The sequence below is a fragment of the Oncorhynchus mykiss genome, chromosome 22 (genome assembly GCF_057628025.1).
Source record: "Oncorhynchus mykiss isolate SJ-2025 chromosome 22, ASM5762802v1, whole genome shotgun sequence".
Classification (NCBI taxonomy): Eukaryota; Metazoa; Chordata; class Actinopteri; order Salmoniformes; family Salmonidae; genus Oncorhynchus; species Oncorhynchus mykiss.
This window is the reverse complement of record NC_143043.1, coordinates 19,567,001-19,586,942: the sequence shown is the minus strand read 5'-3', so window position 1 is coordinate 19,586,942 and position 19,942 is coordinate 19,567,001. Positions and strand designations below refer to the sequence as shown.

Below are 19,942 nucleotides of genomic sequence, written 5' to 3'. Positions count from 1 at the left end.
GCCAAAAAATGTAAAGGCCAAATTATTTTAATCAAATAACTTTTTTTTGGGGGGGGGGGGGCCTAAAGGGGTCTTAATTTAAAATCAAAGAATGTTTAAGTGTCTGTCCTATATCTAGGAGATATAAGAAAGCTCAGGGTGTGTATATACACTTTTTTCGCCGCAGAACTACTTCCATTTGTTACTACGGGTTACCTTCACAAGTGTCGGGACTCGTCTGGAGGTCGTAGAGAAACAGAACACCATGTTTTTATTAAGGGGTTAATCTGGTCCCTGGTCTGGAGGAATAAGCATGGAGTGCTTTGGGATTCCAATCTTCTGGTGTAGGTCAACAGTATATGTACATTTCCTTTAACTGTCCTACTTATATTTCACAGACACACTTATCAACAGCAACTTACAGGAGCAAATGGGGTTCAGTGCCTTGCTCAAGGGCACAATGAGATGTTTCACCTAGTCAGCTTGGGAATTCGAACCAGAAACCTTTTGGTTACTAGTCCAACGCTCATAACCACCAGGATACCTGCCGCCCCACTTCAGAACCCCACTGGCATCACATTAGGCAAGATATTGTGAACCTCATTCTTTTACAGTGTGGCATTGTACTGTATGTTCTGATATAATGCTTGCAATGCCATCTAGTGGATGTTAATCTTTTTTTTTTTTCACTCACAGATGTACTTAAATAATAGAAGGCAGTATGAGAGAGAATATGTAAATAGTTGGTTCCTAAACTGTCGCTATACACTTTATTTGTGTAAAATTATACAGTCACTTGTCTTCAGGGAATTTTAAACATGTCTTTTGAATCTCAATGCAAATGGCAAACATACATTCAAAACAGTCGAGTATCATTCCATGGCACTCTGTTAAAATGCCATGAATTAGAGGGAAGACAGTTCTTATTTGTAGTATAACTATCAAGACTGAAAGTAAGTTGTAGATAACCTGAAACTTGGGTATGGGTACAAAAATAGTCAAGAAAGTAGCTCCTTCTCTGCCCACATCCTGTTTTGAACTATGAAGTTAGCTACCTGGTTAAGAACTCACACTTTTTAGGTGACAGACTTGCATGCATCAAATATGCAAAGCATAACACTTCTCAAGTTATATACAAGCAAAATATTGAATTGAGGAAAATCATGGCTTTTCATGCATAGTTATCACCCTACATACAATGGTAACATTTTTGGAAATGGCAAGCACAATCTTTGTTGCACTGTCTGCACACACATGAACTGAGTTCCCGTGTTCTATATTCCAAATAATTGTTACCGTTAAGGATTAATGCTGTTCTCATTATGAAAATTGTGCATCATGTATACAGTATCTATAGATAACTGAAGGCCTTTGTCCAAGGGATATTTCTCTTTATCCCAATAATGTTCACTGAGTGGCTACTCCTGAGCCAGGGGCACGGTGTCCATATTGGCAATGCTTCAGTCTCAGCAGGAAATGTTTGTATTGAACATCACATCAGACACAGACCTACTGTAGTGTTCGTTCATAGGTCAGGTGTCCTCCTCCTCCACTGAGTGGTTGAATCCAGGGATGAACTTCAGGATGTGTTTGCGGACGCTGGCTCTCCTAGCCTTCCTGGGGAGTGTCCCGAAAAGGGAGGCTCTGGAGGGGTCCCAAGAAGAGGAGGAGAGGGAGCCACTGCTGCCAGCCAGGCTATCGCTATGGGGACGGCTGAGGCTGGCCAGGGCCCTGGGCATTTCCTGGGGGAAGTCTGTGGAGAAGAAGCAGCTATCATCTGGACTGGCCACATTGCAGGGGCTGGGAGAGCTCAGGTCCCCAAACACACTGTCCTCTGTCATCCCACTCCGGCAGCTACTGTCACTGGAGAAACGGTGGCCACTGTGTCCAGACGGAGACAGTAGAGACATCAGGGAGTCCATAGAGGGGTGTAGAGAACTGTCATTCAGGTTACCTGGAGACAAGGGAAGGGCAGTTAGTTGACTTCTCCAACCACAGTATTCATGTGCACTGTGACGGATGTGGTTGATTGACAGGACATTTTTATATCAATTACTTCTCAGTTAATGCGTCACAATGACAGTAAATGAAGCTCGTTAATGCACCTCAGCGTTTACTTGTCATTTTCACATCAGCTAATGAGACAGGAAGTTCTATGGTTTCACAGCTGGGCAAAACCCCTCACCTTGCGTAAGGCGGTTTTCCTGTAATGTGAGTGCTTGCAACTCCACCCATTTCTCTCCCAGGGTATGCTGTGTGGACAAAAAACATAGAATGACATGATAATTAAACATGATTGAAGTCAGCTATACAGTACTGAACATAGCCTCTATAATAGTGTGTTTCCCTGTGACCCAATTCATCTACATTAGGATTTGTGCATGGAATTGTGTAGTATACTTAAGCAATACGGCCCAGGGAGTGTGGTATATGACCAATATACCACAGCTAAGGGCTGTTCTTATGCACAACGCAACGCGGAGTGCCTGGATCTAGCCCTTAGACGTGTGGTACAGTATATTGGCCATTTCCACTAATCCCGAGGTGCCTTATTGCTATTATAAACTGGTTACCAACGTAATTAGAACAGTAAACAGTAATGTTTTTATCATACCCGTGGTATATGGTCTGATAGACCATGGCTTTCAGTCTTCAGGGCTTGCACCACCCAGTTTATAAATAGCTATATGGAACCGGTCTATAGTTTTGTAATGTGTGCTCTTTTTATGGGGGGTGGAGTTATGTGGTACTGCACAGTGCACACCACCCATATTTCCCACTATGATCTGTTATTGAAGCCAAACATCCGCCCTGTCAGAGAGACACACCTTGAGCAAGCTCATCTTCTTCTCCAGTTCAATCCTCTTCACCACCGTCCCACACACCGTCTCCATCCTGAGATTACACAGAGGCAAGATGAGCACAAGCAGACATACACATCCTACTGACCCTTCTAGAGGATAGAGTAGATTTATGTTTCCTAGAGGGAGCTATTCAGCAAGGTTGAAACCAAGGCTAATGCCAATATCAAGGTTTTATAAGCATTTTAATATGTTGAACGTTTTTCTCACATTCTTCGGAGTTACAGACAGTAACCCTTTGGGTTTTGGGTGTCATCGCTGGTTTTACTCACTGTAAAAAGTTGGTGGATTCTCGAATCAGGTCAACGATGCGCTGATGGGTCGACCCCTCAATGCTGACCCCATTGATGGTGACGATAACGTCACCTACATGCACAACGACAGCGAGAGGAAGATAGAGAAAGCGAGAGCGTGGGAGATATGTTTAAAGGGTTAACACGCAAGCAACCAATCTTAATCTCGGCTGTGGTGCTGGGAGTTTGACTGACCCAAAAATCAGCATTGTAGAATGATTATTTCTTGCTAAAGATATTGTAACACAAACGTCGACCACAATAAAATGCGTGTGGGAGAGCTAAAGAGAGACAGCGAATGTGAGTAGTTAGGCGTCGACTTGTTGGCCTTTCTATACGTGAAAGTTAGATGTATTGTAATGAGTGTAGCGGGGACATCTCTCTGTGTGAAAACTATACTTGCGCAGCGTTGAAGCTGAGTCTGGGCCATAGGGAGAGGAAGTGGGTGGGTGTCTCACCGGTGGTCAGGCCTGCACTCTCAGCCGAGCTATCGTCCTGCACCTTGCACACAAATGTGCACATCTCCACCGCAGTGCTGTTCTTCAGCTGCACACCATATGTCTACAACAAGAGGAGTCACACTGTCACTAGGCCGGACTGACAATGCAGTGAAAGCATTTTAAAAAAAACTTTTTTTTAAATGTATTTCTTAATAAATAAAAAAATGATCTTACCTGAATTTCAAATCCAAACGTCTCATTGTCTTGCTTTTGCATTGTGACAGTAGTCCTATATGTTCAGGAGAAATGGGGTTACAGACTTGTCCCACCTTGGGTTATTAAAGCACAAATTGTGTATGTATCATAGTGTTAACGGTGTAAATGTTATTACAGATGAGAGGGCTTGTATTTACCGCTGAGGGTCCGAGTAATCCACCAAGGAGTTTGAGCGGGTTCTGTTGGACTGGAGAGTCAAATGTATATTTCATATATTTGTACAGTATATATTTTAGAAATACAACTGTGAAAATAGCTATTCTCAACCTGGTCACAGCACATGTATTTCATTCCATGCAAAATAGACTAGATGGACGCCAGTCTCTTTATATTCTCGGTAAGAAATTTGACATATTTTCATCGTAAACATATACATCACAGGTATTTTTTCCCCAAGTATTTTTCCTGCTTAGTGAACTAGTTTGTCCAAAATGTTTTAATTTGTCAAAAGGCTTTTTGTCATTGCAAGTTCTCGGTTGTGGTTGTACAGTACATGTTAATGCAAACCTCTCTGATGCCACTCTGAAACCGTTTTATGTCGTCTCTAACATCAATGACCTCTAAGAATACTTATAGCGTACATGACAATTGATATACAGAGTAACTGTTAACTTTATCCTGTTTCTCTCAAAGCTTTCTCGCTTACCTGTTTCCAGCCTCTTGGCAGAGTCCCGGGAGTAGTCCCCCCATTCTGACTGGGTTTGTCATGGCGTCCCCTCAGAGAGCCCCGATACCATAGATGACCCTTCTTCCGCGGAGAGACCTCCATAATGTAACTGTCCTGGCTGCCCTGTCGCTGGAGCCCATTGAAGTTCGTGGTGGATTGCATGGTGGAGTGGAGCTCGCTCCCTCTTCACAGCGCCATAGTGTAGCTCTGGTACAGCTAGTACAGTAGAGTAACTATGCATGTGTTGTGTATGTGGTGTGTCCCTGCCACTGCTGCGCAGCTTAAAGTAAATGTGCCAAAGCGGAAATCCACACCATGCGATTATGATGCTCCTGTGTTAGCCGATCACAGCCCTTTGCTCACTTTCTTTCCACCCTTTTGTGTCTCTTTTTATTTTTCTTGTGTACCGTTTGTCTGCTCTGCTGTGGCCAGGAAAAGGAAAATCGGGCATACTTTTTTTTTCTCTCTCTTTTCAAACAGCCCCCTTTTTTTGTGCAGTCTGTACGATTTGATTTATGGTCTGTCAGAAATCAGCAATGCATGAAAAACTGCCACCTCTGTGGTCTAGACTAGCATCAGCACCTGCTTCCACTCACTCCAGTTTCTGTTTTCCGAATGGGTTGGAGTCAACCTGAGCCTCTCTGGTCCGCCAAGCAAAGAGATTTGTCTTGTGAGGACAGACAAAAGCAGGCTTTCGCTCGGGGCTAGAGACTTGCTTTACAAACACACAGCATGGGTCAATGGCTAGAAGGCATCAGACATGGTTTGATCCAAGAGGAAATCACACACAGGCCAACAGTCAAGACTAAAATCAATGTCAGATATGTGATGTGTTGACAATTTTTCTATTGTTCTTTGATAGTGAAGTATTTTTTTCCTCATACATTTTTACAAGATAAACTATATGTATTTTATGATCGTACAGACAGTACCTTATCCATTCAAGCACCCCAGAACTTTGTGTTTGAGACACAAAACAAATTCAGTAGGAATTAGTCAAATAGGAACATCAGAATGTCCCACACTTAATTTTTTTTACATTTTTTAAGTTCACCCTATGGACGGGCTCTGGTCAAAAGTAATGGATTATGTAAGGAATAGGTTTCCATTTGGGACAGGCCCAATATGAACCCTCTGGTAATACCCTCCTCACGAAACAGACCAATGAACAGCAGTGTTGCCTCATTGCATTCCCCTCTGGCCCATTGACCGTGTGACCCTTAGCAGTGCCAGCTCCCAAGCTCCCACGGGACTGTCTGGCCAGTAGAATCTCCCTCCACTGTAACACTGTACAGACAAGGAGATCTTCCCAAATGGCACCCTATTCCCTATATAGTGCACTTCTTTTGAGCAGGGCCCTGGTCAAAAGTAGTGCACTATGGCAGCCCAATTCTGATATTCTTTTCCACTTATTGGTCTTTTGACCAATCACTACAGATATTTGTTACAGCTGATCTGGTTGGTCAAAAGACCAATTAGTGGGGGGAAAACGATCAGAATTGGTCTGCCTGTCTAAACGCAGCCTAAGTAAGAAATAGGGTGCCATTTGCGACGCGTCACATGAGTTGCAACAAGAAATGTAATGGTTGTCACCCTTAACATATTGCAATACCTCACCATCAAGACAAATGTGTAGAACAAACTAAAAAAAAAATGCCCAACATATCCGCACTATTTCAAATTTTAGATGATGCCGATCGGCTTTAAGTTGCTGGGATATGAATTGACCAATTATCTGAACGTAGGAAGTTCACAGTCAGTTGTTGAAATAGGCTTTGCCTAGTTGGAGATTCACTCCTGTCCTGCCCTTCAGTGTGAGACTGGAGCAGTGGAGTTTTATAAAGTGTGTGCACTACTGGAAGTGGTTTTATGACACAGTTTTATCTCAACTCTGCAGAACATTCAAATCAATTATTTTGAGCACATTAACACTTTCTCAGGAAGTCACTTCACCATTGAGAAAACCAAGCCTGGCTTCTGAAATGTAAAAAAAAAAAGCCACATCTAAATGAACACGTTATGACTGTCCATGTTCTCAGTCACTGTGCCGTAGAATCGAATGGAGAGTCAGTTAAACCCAAGCACAGCACATTCAGGAGCGGCTGACTCATCTGAGTAGTGCTGCAAACAGCCACGGTGGCAATGCTTACTTCCTCCAGTTAACGGACAAAAATGTCTATAATTGTTAAGTGCGCTGTAATGCTTTCTGAACCACAGATTCATTGCAGGGAAAAATAGATAGTTTACCTGAAATGACAATTTATTGTGTATGCCAACTAAAATGCTCTCATTCAGGAAGATCAAATCGTGCCCTGATTCTATCATAATCTGTCATGGGAATTACATTTGGTAAAAATTATGAAATATTAAACTACTCAGAAAAATCTTGTGTTCAATGAAAAGTTGTTTATTGATTCACTGTTGTCACGTGTTCATAATAAATAGTGTAAAACGGAAAGACAATGCAATGACACATCATATTGACAGATATCATGTCCGAGTTCACAACACTAAATAGCTGTATTTTATTTATTTAACTAGGCATGTCAGTTAAGAACAAATTCTTATTTACAATGACAGTGAAATTGTTGTTCTGCCTTGTTCAGGGGGCAGTACGACAGATTTTTACCTTGTCAGGTCTAGCAACCTTTCGGTTACAAGTCCAACGCTCTAACCACTAGGCTACCCTGCCGCCCCCAGTTACTCTAGTCAACAGAAAGAACGATGCTAATTGATTGGAGGATGACATTTCCCAGCATTAATCCTTCTTTATGAAAGTAGCATCGCATTCCCAGAGCAGGCAAAACGTGTCATACACAATCTTCAAAAAAGATATTTGACCAGAAATTACACAAATACTCTTTTCTTTGGAATGACTGATGGTCTTAACAGAAGCAAATCTATTCTGATATTTTTTTTTCCACTAACGGGTCTTTTGACCAATCAGATCAGCTCTGAAAAACAGCCTGTGTGAAAAGATCTGATATGATTGGTCAAAAGGCTAATTAGTGGGAGAAAATATCAGTATTGGGATGCCTGTGTAAACTCAGCCATAGAAACTGACTCGACTGTAGGCCTCGACACATGACAAAAGCATGACTGTATTCCAACTTAGACAAATAACATTTGTTTGTCCACAGGATACAGGCAGAGCACTAAATACTGCAATGTCAATATATATTTTAGTTTTTTGTTGTTACATAATTTGTCAAATGATTACACAGATATTGAGTGAAACAAATCATTGTTTTTACATACAAAATGTCATTGTAACATTGACTTAATGATACGGTTATATGTGCAGCAGAGCAGCGAACCGGTCATTTACACCCCATGAAGCAACTACAGAGGCTACATTGACCATGCTTCATAGATACTGTACTGCCACCATCCCATCCACAACACAGAGTAAATCTACATACAAGTAATTAAAAGCCAGGGTATGGATCAGTAAAGTGTATTATTGATATGGATCAGTAGTGTATTATTCTAAAACAGCACTCATCTTAAACAATCTCTGTAATGAATTGGAGACTTTGTTTTTTAAAGTCAAATGACACCACAGACAATACATATGTACATTGGCAACATGTCTGTGCTATAATTCTGATTGGACATGCTTCAGGCCTAAACAAACAGAGCACCAGGCCTGCCCTGTGGTGTACAGTAGACACCCACACAATATTTCCGTTCCTAAGCCTGTTATGGAAAGGGTTCACAAGCCAGATCTCACAATGGTATTAGTGTTCACATGAGCAGCCTGAACACAGTCCTTGTTGAAACGTACGGCTGTGCTGACGACTCACTGTAAAATTCCTCTTTAGTAGATAACCAACAATTAATTAAAAACACATTTTCGACTGAAAAGCATTTACAAGGGGCTTATCATATTCCAGGCGATTAACAAATGTCAATAAAAAAAAGTGACCGTGTTTCTTGATAACACAAAAGCTCGAGCTAAAAAACAATTTCATGTGAACAATTTGAAAATGTTCAGTCATGTATATTATCTTGGGTAAAGGGTGTACTGCTTGAGTAACTCATAACAACAATGTACTGCATGAAAAAACGTATCTAAATGAAAAGATGAATTAAAATAAAGTACAAAATGTATATATTTTCACATTGGCCTTTCATAGTGTCTCTACATAGTACAGCATTCAATTAAAGGCCTTGGATATACAGTATAAATATATCCCTATGAAATAAGTGTTTCCATAATTATGTATTAAACAACAAAAACATCTAAATATACTGAACAAAAATAGAAATGCAACATGTGAAGTGTTGGTCCCATGTTTCATGAGCTGAAATAAAAGATCCCAGAAATGTTCCAAAAAGCTTATTTCTCTCCAATTCTGTGCACAAATTTGTTTACATCCCTGTTAGAGAGTGTTTCTTCTTTGCCAAGATAACACATCCACCTGACAGGTGTGGCATATCAAGAAGCTGATTAAACATTACAAAGGCCACTCTAAAATGTGCAGTTTTGTCACACAACGCCACAGATGTCTCAAGTTGAGGGAGGGTGCCATTGACATGCTAACTGCAGGAATGTCCACCAGAGCTTTTGCCAGATAATTTAATATTAATTTGTCTACTATAAGCCGCCTCCAATGTCATTTCAGAGAATTTGGTAGTACGTTGAACCGGCCTCACAACCACAGACCATGCCAACCCCGGACCTCCACATCCGGCTTCTTCACCTGCGGGATGGTCTGAGACCAGCCACCCAGACAGCTGATGAAACTGGGTTTGCACAACGAAAGAATGTTCTGTACAAACTGTCAGAACCGTCTCAGGGAAGCTCATCTGTGTGCTCCTTGTCCTCACCAGGGTCTTGACCTGACTGCACTTCGGGGGCGTAAGACTTCAGTGGGAAAATGTCACCTTCGATGGCCACTGGCACGCTGGAGATGTGTACCCTTCACAGATGAGTCACAGTTTCAACTGTACCGGGCAGATGGCAGACAGCGTGTATGGCATTGTGTGGGCGAGCGGTTTCCTGATGTCAACGTTGTGAACAGAGTGCCCCATGGTTTCGGTGGGTTTATGGTATGGGCAGGCATAAGCTAAGGACAACAAACACAATTACATTTCATCAATGGTAATTTGAATGTAGAAATACCGTGACGAGATCCTGAGGCCCATTGTCTTGCTATTCATCCATCACCTCATGTTTCCGCATGATAATGCACAGCCCCATGTCGCAAGGGTCTGTACAGAATTCCATGAGCTGAAAATGTCTCAGTTCTTCCATGGCCTGCATACTCACCAGACATGTCACCCATTGAGCATGTTTGGGATGCTCTGGATCAATCTGTATGACAGTGTTCCAGTTCCTGGCAATATCCAGCAACTTCGCACAGCCATTGAAGAGAATTGGGAAAACATTCCACAATCAACAGCCTGATCAACTCTATGCAAAATAAATGTGTTGCGCTGCATGAGGCAAATGGTGGTCACACCAGATAGTGACTAGTTCTGAGCCACGCCCCTACTTTTTTTTCAAGGTATCTGTGACCAACAGATATATATATATATATATTATCCCAGTCATGGGAAATCCATAGATTAGGGCCGAATCTATTCGTTTCAATTGACCGATTTCCTTATATGAACTATAACTCAGTAAAATCTTTGAAATTGCTGCATGTACATTTTTGTTCGGTGTAGTTCTCTCTTCTGTAATATAACAGAAGTTGTGCTTCTCAGAGAAGATGCTGTTGTTAGGGAAAATACATCTAAATCATACATTATTTGTGCGGTTGTGTTTAAAAGAGACAATCTGTGTTTGCTACATAGTTGTTTTTTTAAAACTTTTATTCAATTGATGATATTGACTCTTGAAGAATATAATTTATACATTTTGTCATGAGCTTAGTAAGACTGTCGTACCACATCAGAACCGAAAATGCAAGCTTGTTTTACTCCATTGTTAGTAAACAATGCAATTGTTTGCATTGTATAGCCTCAAAACATGGTGAAAACTATCATTTTGATATCATGGATGATCAGTCGTTGCATCCACACCCGTCTATGAATTGGAGAGTAGTTACATTTCTCCATCTCCATCCCTCAGCTGTTGACAAAAACAGGGGTGGGTTGCCGGCTTTGTCATTGTTACACCTACAGATTGCACCTTTAAAAATCATCAATTTTATTATACAACATATTGGACTATGTTTGACTTAAATACATAGTATAGTTGAAATAGGCATTATTTTCAAGTCTTATATAAAAAAATATATATATAGATGACAAATATAATAGGTTGGGGTGGGGGAGGGAGGGGTAGCTCCCAAGTAACAATTATCTTTATGGGTATAGACCTTGTGTGTCCTGTACAAATCAGGCATAGCAGTGAGTGCGTTACTCAGTAACATTTAGCATTTACAGTCATTTTGCATGTTGCCTAGCACTACATACAGTATAATATGGCACGAAGCGTTCAATGTGCAACTTCAAGCTTTGGGCACTTAAAAACATCTGAGGTAGCAGAGGAAATCGGTACATTGTAAATCATCCATCTTTCTTCTGATAGGTCACAGTTTCATTTCCTGTTCCTCTGGATTGGTTGATCCAGTTCCAGGCAGTCACACACTGCAGGGCTGGACAGGAGTGTTCCCTGCTGAACAGCAGCAGGCTCTTTTGGCATCACAAGCTGAGCATGCTCACTGCTGGGTCGTATTCATTAGTGCACTAAAACGCTCATCTAAATATGGCCGATTCACGATATACATCTTGATTTTTAAAAAATGTTTTCTTTAAATAAGCTTTGTTGCACAATTAAAAGGTCAAGACACCGCATTTCCAACGGTCAGGAATAATCGAATGAATTCAAGACTTTTGAAGTTATACCTATGCTAAATATAAGCCTTCCACAACCATAAGACCCATTAATAATTACATTGTTTTATCAAATAGTATTTAACCTGTTTGTTTGCAATAATCACTGATCTGGCTTTCAAGTCTATGAAAATGCCCTTTTTTTTTTTCTTTACCCGAACCATGCACTAAAAATGACCAACTTCTCTTAACAGGCATTATAGGAAATTAAAACAGGTCTCATAAACAATCTCTCAAGCACAAGCCCACGCGCTAGTGAGTAGCCAGCTAATCTCTACATTTAAAGTCTAGCCAATTTGGATCTATTTGCTTGCTAGCAAGGTAGCTAGAACAGTTGAACTGTTCTGAACACAACCTCCTGTCCGTCTCCAACTGTTTGAACAGCATACTAGCCTGTCCACTTTGTTCAGATGTTGGAATCAAGTGGCCTACCTTATATAAAATGCGGCTTCTTATGCTCGTTGCACATTTATAAAAACAGACTAGACAGCTAGCACATTAACAGAACGTGGCTAAAATGCTCCTAGCAGAACTTGGTACCAAGTACTGCATTTCTGTCACAGTGTGACAGAAACTGTGCATTAAATGTTCCACAATCATGTTCACTGATCCTCCAGTTCTAGGAGGGTCTGGGAGTCGAGACATAAAAAGGGTATCGTTAGAAAAGGTAACTTCCCCTCTGTTACAGTAAAATAATGTCTCATTGTGTTTGGGTGTCCATGTGACCAATTCTGTTGGACCAACCCTCAAATGCAAATAGGCTTGGTGTGTGTGTGTGTGTGTCTGTGTCTGTGTGTGTGTGTGTGTGTGTGTGTGTGTGTGTGTGTGTGTAAGTGGGAAGTTGCAAACAGCACAGAAGGAGCGAAGGAGATGAGACCAAAAAGACTTCACGAGAACAAGCGGACATGAACGCTCATAAAACAAAACAAATCTTGATTCTTGCGATACAGGCATTTGTAACGCCGTGCTAAAACCTACATTTACTAACACAACAAAACCTTTTGTAATGAGAATGTCTTATTGGATAGGTTTAGGTAGTCCCTCCCCATGTTCTTTTGTTTGGTTTCTAATTAATACGACCCAGCTGAGTGTTTCTTGTTTCAGCGTGGTCTTGAGGATGCTTTGCTCCAGACCAATAACAGTACATTCTGGTGCGCCAGCCAGTGGGCTAGCTAATCTTTGATGTCCTTGAGTACAGTCACCTGAGAGACGGTTTTCTTGACCCTCAGCGCGGTGAGGCGAGCTGCAGCGTTGGCATACCAGCACTCGCGCATCAGCTTGCCTATCACCCGCAGTGCCTGGTGAATCAAGAAGGATCATGTTAAATCAACAGGTCAAAATTGTACATTTTTGGCTATTTAGCAGACACTCTTGTCCAGAGCAGATCAACTTAGAATTACAGTAAGTGCATTCAAATGAGTTAGGTTAGACAACCCCATATCAGTCATTGCAAGTAAAACCTTCCTCAAAAACAGAAGTTCAATTTACAGAGGTACAATTCTAAATGCTAACCAAGCTAATATACATAATATGGCTCTGTAGTGGAAGCTAAATGATTCTTGTTTATTTTTTTTAAGTCTAGGGTTGTAAAATTTGTCCAAAAATTCCTAGGCTTCCCGTTCTGAGGATTCCCGGAGTTCCTGCTTATTCCCTACCGATTCCAGGAATCATCCAACCGGGGTTTCTGGAAAAGTTGGGAAAGTTGCAACCCTATCCCAGTCAAAAAAAAAATCTCTCACCTCACAGCTCTGCCACTGGTTGGGAATGTTGGGTCTCAGTTTCTGGTCACAGACGATCTTTCTCATGTCCTCCACAGAAGGATCTGAAGGCACCATATCATAGTAAGGCACCTGAAAATCTTCTTGAAGTCCTGTGGGTGGGGGGGAAACAAGCACATTTCTTCATTTCCCTGGCACAAATGTACCATCCTTCATCATCAGTTCCATGGCAATATGAGAAATTGTGTTTACTTAATATCAGTGGTAAAATTATAATTGATTAATATTCATTAAATGATGAATCACTGAATAAAGTATATGCATTGCCTACCAAATAAACCAGTAACTGCATCAATCACTACTCCAGTGTCATTTCTCTGAGTGCATTAGCTGCACAGACTAGACTTCCCTTTCATTTGCTTAAATGTTGCTTTTGTACTAAGAGTTAAATAACTTGAAGGTGTCGCAAATGGCACCCTATAGTGCATACAGGGAATAGAGTATTAGCTTCAGCTTTAAATACTGCCATTTCTAGTAGCCTTCCATTGTATTTGCTTCCGGTCGCTTTTGTACTAAGAGTTTTAAAAATACGTACCCCTGATGGAACACCTCCTTGCCAGTTCCCAGAATACAAGGCCCAGGGAGTAGATGTCTGCCCGCTTGAATGACTCAAAGCTGCCAATATTGATCGTGTCATCCAGCAGTTCTGGGGCCATGTACCTGCCGAGGGAGGATGAACACGTTAACTACTAACCAACAGGGTATTAGGGGGAGTGAGTCAACACTGACGCATCTGAAGACACTCAACGTCCTGGCAGAGATACACAGACAGGCAGGGTTGGAAATGATCACCATCCACCCGCCAAATGAGAGTATAGTTTGTCATCGGCGGGTAAGAATGTACTATAGCTATATTTCACACGCCATGTTGGCAGGTGGTCACACAGAGCATTTGGGAACTGTTTTTTTCTTCTATCCAAAGCCCACACGTAGTGGTTTGTCGAACTGACAAGAAAGGCTACTAAATGTGTGACTTTGTCGTTGTTTCTTGGACAGTGTTCACATGCTAGGTTGTTTATCAAAGTTAGTTTGAGTTTGCTGCAACTGTCTGCTGCTAGGAAGACATCGCAGTCTGAGATGATTTTTTTCTTCTCCATCACAGACAAGCAAGTGCCACAGCTGGTCCCTTAAAGGGCCAGCTGAACATTTTTGTCTCACCTAATGACTGTGCTTGATTGAGGATGGATCACTCCCACAAACGTTTATTAATTAACCTTTAGTCGTTGCTCTCCTTGATTTATTATTGTGCTTCTACATTTCTACTCATGAGAACATCATGTACTTCTTGTAAAAAAATGTCAGCATTGAGCCCTGAACTAAAATAGAAGCTGTATCACTCAGCATTTTGTGGCAGGGCAGGCACTTTGTTGATTCTTGATGTTCAGCTGTAGAACTGTTTATCTGTTTGGCTTATTGGATCGAAATGATTCATGTTAACATACATTGCTTAAAAAGAAGCAGGTCACAAAAATGAAAGGAAATTAAGAAATATAAACCATTACTTCTTACTAGTAATACATTTTTGGGGGGTGATTTGTGGTGTAATTGCGGAGAAAAATACATTTTGGACAGTAAAATAATCTTCCTCCAGTGGCTGCTGGACCAAAAAGTTCATTTCCCACCCTGCAGACAGGCAGCAGACAGGCAGCAGGCACACAGAGACACACAGACAAAGACATTTTATTATTATATAGACAGAAGACAGGGCTCCATGTGAGCAGCGGTCCCATCACTATATTAACAGTTAACAAACGACACATGGTGTCCTAAAAATAGGAGCTCTGAATGATGGAGGTAGCGCGTGGAAGAGGATACCTGTCGGCTAGCCATCAATTTCATAAACAAACGAAGGCAAGGGAGATGTAAAGACTTGGATGCTTCCCAAATGGCACCCTATTCCCTAGTGCACCATTTCTGACTCGAGATGTGGCATTTTGGACACACTCAAAGTCAACGTGAGACCTTCCTGATTGTCGGCCAATATTGCTCCCTCCATCTCTAAAAAGGATATAAAAAGATCAAATACTAATAATTGAAAAAGTTGATCAAAGTGCCCAATAGACAAGCCCATGGTATTTTCTCTCAGTTAAAAGCTGCCTAGTTACCTCTTTGTTCCTACTCTGTGATTGGCCGGTATATCAATGATGTTGGTACTGGAGTCGTGTTTCACAGCCAATCCGAGGTCTGCTATGACAGCCGTCCCATTCTTCTTCACCAGAATATTTTTAGACTTGATGTCTCTGTGGGCAATGGCAGGTTTCCCTGTAAAACACAACACAACTCAGTTTTATTACATGTAATTTAAATAACTTGCTAAAGTGATACATGGGTGTATTGTCACTGTTGTATGGCCCTTGCAAAATACATGTCTAGTGCTATGAATGGATGCACACATTACAACATAGTTATTCAGGGTTGGGTAAGTTACTTTCTAAATGTAATCTGTTACAGTTACTAGTTATCTGTCCAAAATTGTAATCAGTAATGTAACTTTTGGACTACCCAAACTCAGTAATGTAATCTGATTACATTCAGTTACTTTTAGATTACTTCCCCCTTAAGAGGCATTAGAAGAAGACAAACATTATGTTACCAATTGAACAACATCTATTGCAGGATAAAGCAATGTTAAAGTTTACATAGCTGGCCATATATGGATGTTAAATTTTAATTTATGGGTTGGTTATGTAGGCTTCCTCTAACCCATCGCTTTCTACTACATATAATAATAATAATACGATTAAGTTCTATCTTTACATTAAAAACCAAAGTCTATCAGAATTCCAGTCATTCCAGTAAATGTTATACCCTTGATATTCAAGAATAGGACTTGGAAATATGGAAGTATAGATTAGCCAAATTGTTTTACCTGAGCATAACCCCAAAACTAAGGACTTAATAGCCAGGCCTACTCTGTTGTTCATGATTTTGTTGTCATGGAGGACTGATTGGGCTCATTGATTCAGGTTGAAAAATAATGCTGCGCTCATGGAATGGTATGCTTTGAGCACTACTGAAAAGTGCTACTTACATGTGAAAAATGAATGCCATGTGCTGCATTTGCTATAGGCCTATTGCTTACCTATTTGGTGGTGACAATTTGATATCTTGATAATGTACAGCTTTTTAAAAGGGCAAATCCACAGATGAAACAATAACAAAATGGTCGCCCCTGTTTTGGTAAAAAACTGAGGGATGGGCCTGGAGAAATGTAACCACTCTAAGATTAATAGACAGAGCTATGGATGCAAGGACTGACCATACATAATGTGCTGATGCTTTGATGGTGACACTGATATTTTTAGAATTCAAGGCATACTTAAACAGCATGGCTACAACAGCATTCTGCAGCGATACGCCATCCCATCTGGTTTGCACTTAGTGGGAGTATCATTTGTTTATCAACAGGACAATGACCCAACACACCTCCAGGCTGTGTAAGGGCCAGATGACCTGGCCTCCACAAACACCAGACCTCAACCCAATTGGGATGTTTGGGTTGAGTTGGACCGCAGAGTGGCGGAAAAGCAGCCAACAAGTGCTCAGCATATGTGGGAACTGTTGGAAAAGCATTCCTCATGAAGCTGATTGAGAGAATGCCAAGAGTATGCAAAGCTGTCATCAAGGCAAAGGGTGGTTACTTTGAATATAAAATATATTTTGATTTGTTTAACACGTTTTGGTTACTACATGATTCCATATGTACTATTTCATAATGTTGAAAAAACCTGGAATGAGTGTGTCCAAACTTTTGACTGGTAATGTATATATAATTTATAACTCCAAAATGGATGTAGCAACTACAGACTGCCCCTTTAAGTCTATCAAACGTGTGCGAGTTTGAGCATGTCTCCATTAGGCATATGGATTTTTTTTTTTTTTTTATCGGCATGAATTAGATTGAGCAATAAAAGCCCCACTTTTATTCCATAGGCTGGGACCCGCACTATGCAGCTGTTACAAGAGCGCATATTTCACTGGCTGTCCACTGGTTTCAAAAACAATGATTGATAGGCAGCTTAAACTTCTTGAATTCAACCATTATTGGGTTCAATATATATTTATATTTGTGAACAGCCATCCACAACAACCACAATCCAGAAGTCACAAATAGCTAAATGACAGAGCAGCAGTGTGATTCACGTTAATGCGCTATGTAGATATCAATAATAAGTGTTAGCTGTATCGCCGTAGACTACACCACTGCTGTCATCCTTACCTCCAAGCGTTTATTCAAGTTGGATAATCTTCTGATGCCGACAGCAGTCGCACCATTGGAAGACATAGTTTGGGCTGTAGCCTACAAAAGCCCATTCCTGCTCTTTCCCCACGAGTCATCAAACACATTTGGTGTGTAATCATAGTGGTCTCTGACTTGTGGTCAAACTTGCTCAAGGTGGAACAAATTTAAACTTGGACCTTCTTTCAATGCTGATTTGAATGTCATTGAGAAAACAGAGAAGTGTCAAATATTTATTTTTGCAAACATCCTTTCCGAATTTAAAAGTAATCCGTGAAGTAATCTAGTTTTTCAAAAGTATCTGTAATCTGATTACAATATTTACAGTAACCAGTTTTTTGTAATCCCTTACATGTAACGGACTACATGTACATGTAATCCGTTACTCCCCAACCCTGGTTATGGTTATATTTCATGTCTATTCAATAACTTGCTAACATCGACAGACGTTTGTTGTCACTGTTATATTGCCCTTGCAAAATAGATGCTAACAATAGATTAACAGTAGTACTGTGCAAACATGTTAAAGAAAAATAATCCAGAAGAAACCATTTGTATAGAAATAAGGCTCTCTTTGTGACTGCAACAAGCTCACATCCGCAAGTAACTAGCAACATAAATAAGTGTGCTTTGGAAAGTAGCTTTTCTAAGATTAGAAAGAGGATTTTCTATGGTTGTTCTGTTATAAAAGGAGGCCCTCGCCAAGTCCCTGTAATTATAGTTCTGACCTTTGGTGAATCATTATTTCCACTACAAGAAAACATGCCAATCCTGTGGGATGTTCAATAGAATATCTAAAGTGGAAATGGCATCAGTCCAAAACTAGACTGACAGATACATAGGTTTTCTATTGTTATTGAAGCCTATACCACACTACAAATAAGCCTTGTAGTGCGTGGTATATCTGTGGACCTGTAGGATACAGAGACCCTAAATATGCTACATTATATCAATCACTCTGAATCTAATAATGATAGTCATCTTAAATTCCCATTACGGGAAGGTAAAAGGTGCCAACACCTCACCCTGAGTGCCAATGATCTCCATGTGGAGGTGTGCCAGGCCGCTGGCGATGGACAAGGCCAGAACGATCATGCCGTCCACAGACACCGTGTACCTGTTCAGGTAGTCGAACAGGGAGCCGTGCTCGTGGTACTCGGTCACCAGCCACAGCTGGGTCCAAGAGCCGTTATCTGCAGAAGACAGCAAAAGGGCATGGTCATTCACCTGGGGTTAGTGTACGTGTACAGTCATACTTGAGAAAGCTTCTTGTCACACCTTAAAACAATGTACATGACATGAAATGTAGTTAGGGCCAGGAGTTTTTCCTAAGTCACGACATAGTCAAAATAGCATATCAAGGGCAGTTATATCAAGGATGCGTCCCAGATGGCACCCTATTCCCTATATAGTATATAGGGCGCTGGTGAAAAGTAGTGCACTATATAGGGAATAGGGTGCCATTTGGACCAAATATGTCAATAAGTTCCTTTGTTATCAGCTCCAATGAATCCCAGGATATTCTCGTGTCGGAGCATGATGGTCTGATAGATCTCTGCTTCTCTGAACCAGGACCTCTCGTCACGGGATGAAAAGATCTTCACCGCAACGTCCTCCCCTCGCCACTTCCCTCGCCACACCTCCCCGAAGCGGCCCTTCCCAATGGTCTCCTGTAGCACGATTGTCCGAGCTATTGTCCTTTGTACCAGCAGTGGTAGCCCTGTAAAACAAAACAAAAATCAGATGAATCCGTTGCAAATGCTCCGTCAGGAACATAATCCAATTATAATCTCTGAACTCAGTGTGTTGTTACTCACACTTGCTGCCCAATTTTCAATATTAAAACATCAAATTGATGTAAAATGCTAAGTTGGTTATGAGGTCCATCTATCAGAGCACCATTACCTGCTCTCCCCCGTGCATGCCTAAATAGAATCCCCATTAGAGACCCATGGGCTTGATGGGGGATGCCCATTGTAGTGATTATGTTTCTATGACTGTACATTGAACCATACATGTATAGACTCTCTCTTACCGGAGCCTGAGCCGGAGGTGCTCATATCGTAGATGAGGTCTTTAAGACACTTATCGGGGGACATAAGACTTTGGTCATCCAGGGGCTCCTCCGCGTCATTCTTGTGGGCCCGGTTGTAGGCACAGGGCTGGCTCTGCACCACACACACACCCAGCAGGATGCTCACACAGAGCAGGGTAGAGGGCACCAGGATGACTGCTGCCAGCTCCAGTCTGCCCCAGCCGGGCTCCTCCGAAGGCCTCTCTACATAGCCTACACAGACACAGCAACATACTGTAAGAACATTATGTAAGAAACAAAGAGGGTCTTACAATAACAAGACTTGATCAGTAGATGAATGTGCAATGGCCCCACACATTTGGGATATAAGGTTTAAAAAGGTGGATGGGGATTTTTACATTATTATTAAATTAACTTCCTGAACCCAAATCATACATAGGCTAATACTTAATTATTTCCATGTCCTCTAGTGGTGATTTCCAACCACTTTACACCCATTACTACCAATAATGTAGTCAGTCGTT

General features: G+C 41.2%; 2 protein-coding genes across 2 annotated transcripts in view; both read right to left on the bottom strand.

Moving 5' to 3' along the window:
* Positions 1–722: 722 nt before the first annotated feature.
* Positions 723–5,272, bottom strand: LOC110501521 (cytohesin-interacting protein). Its single transcript, XM_021579163.3, has 8 exons — positions 4,496–5,272; positions 3,987–4,036; positions 3,808–3,862; positions 3,592–3,694; positions 3,113–3,206; positions 2,808–2,874; positions 2,165–2,231; positions 723–1,933 (listed from the first exon to the last, which is right to left on the bottom strand). The coding sequence occupies exons 1-8, from the start codon at positions 4,676–4,678 to the stop codon at positions 1,512–1,514; spliced, it is 1,041 nt and encodes a 346-aa protein (XP_021434838.2). The 5' UTR covers positions 4,679–5,272; the 3' UTR covers positions 723–1,511.
* Positions 5,273–10,321: 5,049 nt separating this feature from the next.
* The window catches only part of LOC110501520 (activin receptor type-1C), a 28,529-nt gene continuing 18,908 nt past the window's right edge, over positions 10,322–19,942 (bottom strand). The window contains exons 3-9 of the mRNA XM_090215682.1: positions 19,419–19,670; positions 18,875–19,103; positions 18,409–18,578; positions 15,249–15,405; positions 13,679–13,803; positions 13,105–13,235; positions 10,322–12,663 (exon numbers count right to left, since the gene is read on the bottom strand). Coding sequence (XP_090071808.1) covers positions 12,538–12,663; positions 13,105–13,235; positions 13,679–13,803; positions 15,249–15,405; positions 18,409–18,578; positions 18,875–19,103; positions 19,419–19,670 — 1,190 coding nt within the window. The 3' untranslated portion in view covers positions 10,322–12,537. The remainder of the gene's footprint in view (positions 12,664–13,104; positions 13,236–13,678; positions 13,804–15,248; positions 15,406–18,408; positions 18,579–18,874; positions 19,104–19,418; positions 19,671–19,942) is intronic.